Source organism: Prionailurus viverrinus, chromosome B2, assembly GCF_022837055.1.
Source record: "Prionailurus viverrinus isolate Anna chromosome B2, UM_Priviv_1.0, whole genome shotgun sequence".
In the NCBI taxonomy this organism is placed as follows: Eukaryota; Metazoa; Chordata; class Mammalia; order Carnivora; family Felidae; genus Prionailurus; species Prionailurus viverrinus.
Window position 1 is genome coordinate 4,325,025 of NC_062565.1, and position 10,616 is coordinate 4,335,640.

At 55.4% G+C, this 10,616-nt stretch overlaps 1 protein-coding gene across 2 annotated transcripts in view; it reads right to left on the reverse strand.

Annotated features, from left to right (window-relative positions):
* Positions 1–9,884, reverse strand: part of CARMIL1 (capping protein regulator and myosin 1 linker 1) — a 310,903-nt gene extending 301,019 nt beyond the window's left edge. Inside the window, exons 1-2 of one of the 2 annotated variants that reach the window (XM_047858089.1) lie at positions 9,421–9,884; positions 5,271–5,368 (exon numbers count right to left, since the gene is read on the reverse strand). In XM_047858089.1, the coding sequence (XP_047714045.1) occupies positions 5,271–5,368; positions 9,421–9,460 (138 nt within the window). In that variant the 5' untranslated portion in view covers positions 9,461–9,884. The remainder of the gene's footprint in view (positions 1–5,270; positions 5,369–9,420) is intronic. The other variant, XM_047858088.1, reaches the window with a different exon arrangement.
* Between the last annotated feature and the right edge of the window lie 732 nt (positions 9,885–10,616).

Consider the following 10,616-nt stretch of genomic DNA (forward strand, 5'->3'; position numbering starts at 1 on the left):
GTAGGGTCTCTGGCCCGTGGTCCGTAGGGCCTCTGGCCCGTGGTTGGTAGGCTCTCTGGCCCATGGTCGGTAGGGCCTTTGGCCCATGGTCAGTAGGGCCTCTGGCCCTGTTTGGTAGGGCCTCTGGCCCGTGGTCGGTAGGGCCTCTGGCCTGTGGTTGGTAGGCTCTCTGGCCCATGGTCCATAGGGCCTCTGGCCCATGGTTGGTAGGCTCTCTGGCCCGTGGTCGGTAGGGCCTCTGGCCCTGTTTGGTAGGGCCTCTGGCCTGTGGTCGGTAGGCTCTCTGGCCCATGGTCCGTAGGGCCTCTGGCCCGTGGTTGGTAGGCTCTCTGGCCCGTGGTCAGTAGGCTCTCTGGCCCGTGGTCCGTAGGGCCTCTGGCCCTGTTTGGTAGGGCCTCTGGCCTGTGGTCGGTAGGGTCTCTGGCCCGTGGTTGGTAGGGCCTCTGGCCTGTGGTTGGTAGGCTCTCTGGCCCATGGTCGGTAGGGCCTCTGGCCCTGTTTGGTAGGGCCTCTGGCCCGTGGTCGGTAGGGCCTCTGGCCCATGGTCAGTAGGGTCTCTGGCCCATGGTCCGTAGGGCCTCTGGCCCGTGGTTGGTAGGCTCTCTGGCCCGTGGTTGGTAAGGCCTCTGGCCCGTGGTCAGTAGGGTCTCTGGCCCGTGGTCCGTAGGGCCTCTGGCCCTGTTTGGTAGGGCCTCTGGCCTGTGGTCGGTAGGGTCTCTGGCCCGTGGTTGGTAGGGCCTCTGGCCTCTGGTTGGTAGGCTCTCTGGCCCGTGGTCGGTAGGGCCTCTGGCCCTGTTTGGTAGGGCCTCTGGCCCGTGGTTGGTAGGCTCTCTGGCCCATGGTCCGTAGGGCCTCTGGCCCGTGGTTGGTAGGGTCTCTGGCCCATGGTCGGTAGGCTCTCTGGCCCGTGGTCCGTAGGGTCTCTGGCCCGTGGTCGGTAGGGCCTCTGGCCCGTGGTCCGTAGGGCCTCTGGCCCGTGGTCGGTAGGCTCTCTGGCCCGTGGTCGGTAGGGCCTCTGGCCCGTGGTCGGTAGGGTCTCTGGCCCGTGGTCCGTAGGGCCTCTGGCCCGTGGTCGGTAGGGTCTCTGGCCCGTGGTCGGTAGGGCCTCTGGCCCATGGTTGGTAGGCTCTCTGGCCCGTGGTCGGTAGGGCCTCTGGCCCTGTTTGGTAGGGCCTCTGGCCTGTGGTCGGTAGGCTCTCTGGCCCATGGTCCGTAGGGCCTCTGGCCCGTGGTTGGTAGGCTCTCTGGCCCGTGGTCGGTAGGCTCTCTGGCCCGTGGTCGGTAGGGCCTCTGGCCCTGTTTGGTAGGGCCTCTGGCCTGTGGTCAGTAGGCTCTCTGGCCCATGGTCCGTAGGGCCTCTGGCCCATGGTTGGTAGGCTCTCTGGCCCGTGGTCGGTAGGGCCTCTGGCCCTGTTTGGTAGGGCCTCTGGCCTGTGGTCGGTAGGCTCTCTGGCCCATGGTCCGTAGGGCCTCTGGCCCGTGGTTGGTAGGCTCTCTGGCCCGTGGCCAGTAGGGTCTCTGGCCAAAGAAGTCTGAGAAAGACCACACACTTCATCTCTTTCTCAGGCCTCTACAGCACCCACTGGTGTATTAGTGGCTCTGGTAGCCATGCAGGAAAGACACTGGTTTGTCCTTGATGCCCCTACTGCCAAGCGCATTTGACCACCAAGCACCCTTCCTCCTGCACTCCCAACACTTCTGCTTCCATATGAGCAGAGCCTGCCTCGGGAATCTGGGATCTGGTCAGCACTCCATCCTGCTGGAAAGGGGACACAGACCAGAAACAACTCTCCCGGGCCTCCCGGCGAACAGGGAACACGACCTCTCAACAAAGGCAGTGGACACACGGGCACCAGAAGGAGTGGCATCGTCCGGGCCACCAAGAAGACAATGTAGCACCCCTTGGCTCCTCTCCTTTGATCCCTGGTCGGGTGTGTATCACGTGCTGGGCCTGGCACCAAGCAGCACTGAGACATATCCTGGTTAATCTTCAAAGCAGCCATTTACAAACAGATACTGTGAGAACACCTGTTTCATTAGAGAAAGGAACTGAGCTTAACAACGTTATAAAGTGGCTGGGCTGCCGTCTGAACCAGGTGTGACTCCAGGGGCCAGGTCCTTATCCACTGAGCCCTGTGCCTCCCTGGAGACAGGAGGATAAAGTTCAGGTACAGGTCATTAGAAACAGGTGGTGAGAAGAGACCTACTTAAGCGGTCCGGCTTTACCTGATATCCCCATCGCAAGGGAAGGAGTCAACTCACTGCCTGGCCGCTCTCCACCCTGTACGTGCTGCTCCAGCCGCACTTTGCATGCTTCTCTGGCATGTAAACACCTCCAGCTTCCAGGCATCGTTCTGTCCCCTTTGTCCAGAACGTGTCTCTACTCTCTTCCCTTGGCAACTCCTACTCAGACATCAAGAGTCGGCTTAGGCTTCCACACCTTCTAGTCCGAGTCTGGGGTCCCTCTGATGTGCCATGACAGTCCCCCACCCCCCACCCCCCCACCCCGGTCATCCCGCTCCTAGCTCAAAGCACTGCCCACTGACACGTTTACCTCCCCAGCTGGACGGTGAGGCCTGGCTACGTGAAGTCCGGTACATACAATGCGTTTGGCATACCGACGTGCTCGGTAAGTCAGGAAATTACATGCAACTCAGTCCGTCCACCAGATAAATGCAAGAGTCCCGATCTTTCTGACCATTGGGCAAAAGTGTGCAATCATTCAACAAGCCAGAAGATGTTTTCTGTTTATTTTGATAATAATGGTGAAGCAGACAGGCTTTGAGGGAGGCGGATCTGGGTTCAAACCGCGGCTCTGTCGTTAACTAGCCACACGATCCGAAGCCGCGTACGGAGCCTCTACGAATGTGAAGGGAGATGTAAAGAGTGCCCACCTCTCGGGGCTGCAACGGCTGATGCACCATGAAATGTTCAGCAGAGAGCCCAGCACCTGGTCAGTGTTCGGTGAATAGCAGCCGTCACGACCACGAGAAGAAAGATCAAGATAAACCTTCTCCAGAAAACAAGCTAGAGAGAGCATAAAGTCTCCAATGGTAGAAAGAGGGAACTAAGGAACGTAGAACACACTCCCAGCCTTATGAGGAAGGACGCTAAGAACAAGAAACAAAACTCGAGATACACTGCAGCTACGAAGCCAACTCACTGGTTACCAATGTTAGCGGACTGACCGCCAGACAAAAGTCAGGAATGAAAACGATAAAGAGATTCCCCCGGTGTTTTCATGTACGTAACTGAATTTCTCTAAATTCAGACACTCAAAGTCAACCACGTCAAGGTCTGTCGCTGACCATCTTGCTCAAACTTGAATACTTCCATTTAGATTGTCAGACTCTATTTCTATGAATAATTCCTGCCCATGCATGTAAGGAACAGTTAAAACAAGTCTATACCAAGCCACCAGAAAGTATTTAAGTTCCTGACTTGGGGAGATATATGCTTACAAAGACGTGTAATTTGGCTAGAATCTTAACCAGCTTACGTTAAGATCGGGGGGGGGGGGGGGGTGGTCTCCACATCAGGTACTTAATCATAACTGCTTGTAAAGGTGCCAATCTTGTCATACTGGACACTTAAATTTGTCTTTGAAATTTTCACTTTGTAAATCTCACTCACGGCGTGCACTCATGCTCAACATGAACGGTATCCACACCAAATAATGCCAGACCTTTGTAGCAAGGACCACTGGACGACTACCCCTCAAATCCTATAAAGGGGGATCCGTCTTGTGAAGATGTACTTTAAACGTATAAAACAACAAAGAGCAGAAACAAAATTTCCTCTCTCCACACTACCACCCCCCCAAAGTACCACTATCTTACGACATTAGGTAAAATACACTCTGAGGAAATGTACTCTTTTACTCTTGTTTTTAAAGGATTTTCTTCAGTTTCTTTACATAAGCAATATCTACACCCAACGTGGGGCTTGAACTCATGACCCCAAGGTCAAAAGCCCCATGCTCTACAACCTGAGCCAGCCAGGCGCCCCAAAAAATTATTCTTTATTAAAGCAAAATAAGTCAGAATAATGGCCCCAATCATTTCTGCTATGGGTAACTCTAATTATGCAGGTTACATGAACACACTGGGTACCAGGGCCAAAGCCACTCAATCAAGTTTTCCCCCTTCAGCTTCTCTGCCATCCCAACTCATACACGTAGCCCACAGAGAAAGAGAAGTCATCCATCAAGAGCATAATCCTTCCATCTACAGGGAAGGTAGTTAGATATTCGAGAAGATTCTCAAGACAGATGTTATCAGGAAGACACTTCACGTTCTTTCTGTGGCAACTTCAACCAATGAAACAGAATATTAAAAGTATTCTCTTTCCAATGACACATGGTTGGGATTTGTTTTCAAATACTCCAAGAGGTGTGGGGGTAACTGTGGTCGATAAACAAGACGGGTGAAACACAAAGAGACTACTGAAGCTGGATGAACACTCACAGGGTTCAACATACTAATCTCGACTTTTGCGTATGCTGGAGAATTTCCTATGATAAAAAGAGAAACAGAATATTCTCTCCGACAAAAACACAAACAACATGTATTCCCCCAAGGCTAAATCAAGGTTCCCCACAGTCTCAACCTAGAAGCCACTAGAATACCACAAAGGGCTCTTCGCTTCTCTAAAGGTACAGCCCAGTCACTGACAATGACCTCCCCACTCTGACCAGCACACGGTCCAGTCCCCGGGTCCCCGGCAGCAACCCCACACGCTGGGGGGACCCCAAGTTCAGTCTCAGTGCTGGCCGATTCCCACAAGCAGCTCCCTTCGAAATACCAAACATCCGTGTGAAACGACAGGTTTTCTTTCCAGTAACAGTGACTCACACGTCACATCTGAGAACACTTACATAGTTCAACTAACATGACACAAATTTTTTAAACGCTTCCCTAAGTCCTCACAAACAAAATCACACAATCCGCCACAGCCAAGATAACTTTAAATAAGCTTCAGTTCACATCAAACTGAGTAATTGGAAAACAGGCTGTGGAGGACCTCAATGTGGGTGACTGTGATAATTTTAAGAAATACAATTGTCAACACTGCAATCTCGAAACTGTAAATGCCCTACTGTTCACTTTCAATGGCCAGATATTCCAATGAACCCAAGACAAAATGGCCCTCAGAACTTTCGAACTAAATGTGAATCACAGCACTTGAGTTGCCTGGAAATTAAGCAATCAAAACAATGAAGAGGAAAAACACTTTCACTTCCAAACGTTTTAAGAAACGAGAATACTTACCAGCACTTTGTTTTCAACTCTGTCTCCCTTAACTTCCAGCTTGACCTTCTTCTTCACTGCAATTTTTATCTTTCTGCCAATAACATCCTTTATGCTTTCTGAAAGGAGAGAATCGTTTCGTTATAGTCTTTTATTGGTAAGAAAAAAAAGGCACTGGGGAGGAGAGAGCATTCGAAGGAGTATTTTTGTTCTTATTGTCGTTGTTTTTTAGCTTATTGTAACAAGGCTGACAGTTATCAGTCACCACATATTTAATGAACACCTGCTATGTGCTTCATACTGGGGGCTCAGATGCCGAGCAAAGAGGAGGAACTGAGGGAGGAGGGGAGACTTCAAAATGGGCACGGTGGCAGGAAGGTCTTCCTGGGACTCCAGGGAGTACTCCAAATGGAACAGGTGCCAAATCACACTCGTTCTCTTCCCCCACCCCTCCTCTGGCCACTGATGCAGCTAGAAATCTCTTAGCAACCCGACTGTCCATCCCTATCCATCCCACGCCCTTAGGATTTTGTAGGTATTATTCCCTTTCCTGAGATGCCCTTTCCCTCCTCTCCCGGTTAGTGTACCTCAAAATATAGCAACCTCCTCTATACTCCCATAGCTCTGTATTCTACAGTATAATCGTATAGGCTTATTCATATATTCAATCCAAAATACATGTCCACAGGAATAGCTCCCGCGTGCCAAATGTTCTGTAGATGCAGGGATGGAGAGGGCCCTGCCTTCCACAGGTGCTTATGGTCTAGAGGCCGCAGACAGACGCCTCTAGAAAAATCTGCACTCGCTACCATGAGATCACAGACAAGGAGGTTCATGAAGGTTTCAGGGAGAAGGGGACTCCTGAGCCGAATCTTGAAAGAGTAGGAAAGACACCACTGGTCCAAAGCAGGGTGTCCAGGGGCGCCTGGATGGTGCAGTCGGTTAAGCATCCGACTCTGGATCTCAGCTCGAGTCAGGATCTTATGGTTCGTGGATTCGAGCCCCGCGTCGGGCTCTGTGCTGACAGCTCAGAGCCTGCAGCCTGCCTCGAGTTCTGGGTCTCCCTCTCTCTCTCTGCTCCTCCCTGGCTTGTGTGCGTGCACTCTCTCTCTCTCAAAAAATAAATAAAAACATTAAAAAAAAGAATTTTTAAAAAATGCAATGTATAATTCACCGAGGTGCAGTAAGAACACAGAAGTTTTATTTATCTTTGCAATGTTTCAGTTTATGTTTTTAAGTTATACATGCTGGGGGTGCCTGGGTGGCTCACTCGGGGAAGCGTCCGACTCTTGGTTTTGACTCAGGTCATGATCTGCAGTTTCATGAGTTAAAGGCCCAAGTCGGGCTCTGCACTGGCAGCAAGGACCTGCCTGGGATTCTCTCCTTCGCTCTCTGCACCTCCCCCACTCACGCTGTCTCTCTCTCTCTCTCTCTCTCTCTCTCTCTCAAATAAATAAACTTTAAATTATACGTGCTAAATGAAGTATGTATGTAGCTTAATAAATACGTGTTTATGAAGGGGTAATCAAATATCCTTATTGGAAACCCACCACAAAAGTTTAGAGCCACCAAGTTAGATAGGAGCAAAGAAGGGGACCAGTTGCCTGGGTGGCTCAGTCGGTTAGGCATCTGACTTGGACTCAGGTCATGATCTTGAGGTTCATGGGTTCAAGCCCCATATCAGGCTCTCTGCTGTCTGTGCAGAGCCCATCTCGGGTCCTCTGTCCCCCCTGTCTCTGCCCCTCCCCTGTTTGCACTCTCTCAAAAATAAGTAAATCTTTTTTTTAATTTTTTTTTTTTAAAGAGCAAAAAAGAGGAGGGAGGAGCTGTGCCCACAGCGAGAAGGGCAGGAAACAAGAGAAAATGCAGCTTGTTCAGGGACTGACAACGAGGAGCTGGGGTGTTAGGGAGGAAAGGGGACAAGTGGGGAACCTCTCTGCCCTGGGAGCTCTCCAGCCAGCTTTGGGTATGATCAGACTTCTTCCCCCCCCCCACCCCCCCCCCACAAGAGGCCTGTGGGAGAGGAGTGTCAGAAATGGACTTCAGAACAGAAGGAGACTGGAAAGTTAGATTCCAAAAGGTCAGAAGCAACCACCTCGGAGAGGCAACGCGGCCGAGGACAGTCTTCTCATCCCCGTCAGCGTTGAAATTTTTTTATAACGAGCCCGTATTTCTTTCATAATCAGAGAGATACACAGTACATTTCTTAAACACCTTCAGGGATTAGCTTAAGGGAATTAGCTGAGGTTTTCACACAGTTGCCATTTTGATTCGATGGCAATGGAAGTCTCAGCACTTGCATGAGGGGCAAGCAGTGCTTCTTCCTAGGAATTTCCCCCATCCCAGACGAATTGGGCCGTATACAGGCCCAGAAAAATCATACTGGGCATGTCACAAAAGTATGTGTCACTTGGTTGAAAGACATGTGAGCCGGGCAAGGCTCAATAAGCACACATTCCATTTCTAGATAAGGATTAAATCAACTTTTAAAACATACCAAAGGATTTATTTTGAGAACCATCAACATAAACCAGGTATCTTATTTCCATCCCTTCCCTTCTCTCTCTCTCTCTCTCTCTCTCTCTCTCTCTCTCTCTCTCTCTCGTCTAAGTAACTACCTAACCTTTTCATTACCAGGCTCAAAGACAACTAACTCACAAATCCCCCAACCTCTTTAGCTGCCCTCGTCCCCTGGCCAAGGAGGCCAGCCCTCCCCCAAACTTTCTCAGGACCTCTGCAGGCATCTTCAGAGACTGTGGGCAATGGTTTTCTCCTCCCAGAGGGGTGCTGGGAAGATCTCAGCCTCCCAGAACCGGACGGGCCACTCGCCCCGGCAAAGGCAGCTGATGCTTTATCTCAGGAGCCGACTCCACAGGGTTGGGGAGAGAGGAGAGGCCAGAGTGGGGGAAGGGCCCGGTAACTTCAGGTCCTAAGTTTGGGTAAAAAATTACGTTTGCGTTTTGAGGTTTGTTTGGGTTTTTTTTTCTAATTCAACAAAAGCAGAAGCATCCATACAAACCTAGCAACAGCTCCTTCACATCGTTTCACCTGCTGAGTTAAGTGAGCATATGGAAAAGCACAGAAACTCCTCCAAAGTATCACGGCTAAAAGGAGTCACAGAGGGGCGAGTTTCTCAAATGCACATGAACAGGCAGGCACAACTTCCTCCTGCTGTCAGCACCCGTTAAACAGCATCCTTCCCCGCAGTGCGCCAAGGATGGTTCAGTCAGGAGCACAGGCCACAGGGGCTCAAAACGCGCAGACACACATACCTGGTTCAAACACAACACGCCACACACACACACACACACACACACACACACACACACGCTTAAACGGTGGGTTTTCAAAAACACTGTCTCACCTCAGTTTAGTTCTGCCATTTTAACCCTCCACATAATTAAGTTAAACCCCAAGAGGTGGAACCCAGCCCAAAGCCCCCCCCACCCCCTCGCCGATCAAAAAAAAAAAAAAAAAAAACACTCAAGGGACCCAAACAATAGGTCACCTTGCACAGGGCACTACACACAGGTTCCCAGGGCTCCGGGATGGGCAGAATCGGTAGCTTAACTATTATGAAAATAAGCTGGAGTCATTAACCCTCAGTTTCCCGGCCCGCGTTTGCGTCAGTCCTGTAACCCCTTCGCTGCCGCTGGGCTGGGCGAAGCCACGCCTCGCCGGGCTCGGGGCGCACCCCAGAGCAGCGCCCCCTCCCCGCGTGTGCGTGTGGCGAGGGGTGGGGGGGTGCTCCAGTGGGGGGTGCCCGGCAGGTGCCGGAGGTGACCCCGCCGTGCGCTCGCCCCCCGCCCCCCGTGCTGGCCCTTCCCGGACTTCCCCGAGTTTGGGGCAGTGGGCTGGTGGCCGTCAGGGGTGCTCCTCGCTTCCAGCACTCCCCAGCCCGCGCGGCCCGCCCCCGCCCCGCTTCCGCCGACCTCGACCCCCACCCCCACCGGCCGCGGCTGGGGAGGCGCCCCGGGGCTCCAGGGGCCCCCGCCGCTGCCCACGGCCGCCCTCCCCGGACTCGGCTTCCCGGGCGGCGAGACGCGAGCAAAGTTGCCGGCGCCCCGCCCAGCACGGCGGCGACCTGAGGGGGCGCCGCGACTTCGCGGGACCCGCGGGCCGGCGGCGGAGGTGAGGGGCGCGCGGCGGCCGGCGGCCGCGCCGCTCTTACCTGTCAGCTCCCCGGGGACCTCGGCGCTCTCGTCGGTCATGGTGGCCCTCCGGGCGCGGGGGCAGAGCCGGTCCCACGCCGATCCGCGGCCCCCCGCCCTCCCCGAGCCCCTCAATTTTTAGAGGCGGATGCAGCCTGCACCCGGGGGAGGCGAAAGAGCGAGGGCGGAGATACAATTTTGCCGCGCCCCCCGCCCCTCCAGAAAGAGAGAGAGAGAGAGAGAGAGAGACAGAGTTGCAAATCCGAGGTGGGTCCGCCGCCGCCGCTACATGACGCCCCCCCGCAGCTGCCGGCGGCGGAACGGAGACCCGCGGGCTTCGGGGCGGGCGCGCGGCTCCGGCTGCGGCTGCGGCTGCGGCTGCGGCTCCCGGCGCCGCTCCTGCCGCCCGGCCCCGCGCCGCACCTACGGCCCTAGGTGAAGGCGGAAGGCGTGCGGAGGGGGCGGGCGGAGCGGCGCCGCGGCGGGGCCGGGGTTTCCTCGGCTCCTGCCGGGCTGGGCGGGGGCGGCTCCGGCCCTCCCCCTGCTCCCCCTCCTCCTGCTGCTCCTCCCCCGGCGCCTCTCCCTCCTCCTGCTGCACCACCTCCTCCGTCCCCCTCCTGCTCCTGCTCCTCCCCCTCCTCCTGCTCCTCCTCCTTTGCTCCTCCTGCTCCTGCGCCGCCTCCTCCTACCGCTCCCGCTCTTCGCCCTCCTCCTGCTCCTCCTGCTCCTGCTCCTCCCGCCTCTCCTCCGCCGCCTCCGCCGGCGCTCCTCCTCACCTCGCGAGAGCCGGCCTCCGCACGCGTCCCGGGCCGGCCTCCTGCGCGGAGCGCCCGGGGGAGGAGGCCGCTGCGCCGGGCTGCGGGGCTGCGGGGCTGCGGGGCTGCGGGGCTGCGGGGCTGCGGGGCTGCGGCGCTGCGGGGCTGCGGGGCTGCGGGGCTGCGGGCGGGCGCCCCTCCCTGCGGCCTCCCTCCCCGACCGCCCCGGCCCTGCGTCTGGAGAGGGGGCGACGGAGCGGGGGGGAGCGCGGGCCCGGGAGCCATCTGCTGGCTGCGCGGAAGGCGAGCCGGGGGTGCGCGGGCCCCCGGGTCCCCTGTCCCCACCTCCCGGCGGGCTCCGGAGAACGCGAGACTGCGGGTGCGCGCAGATTCCGCAGAGCCGTCTGCGCGGACAGCTTGCTCTCTGGGCCCCCTTTGCGCACTTTCCCTTCCCAGCCCTC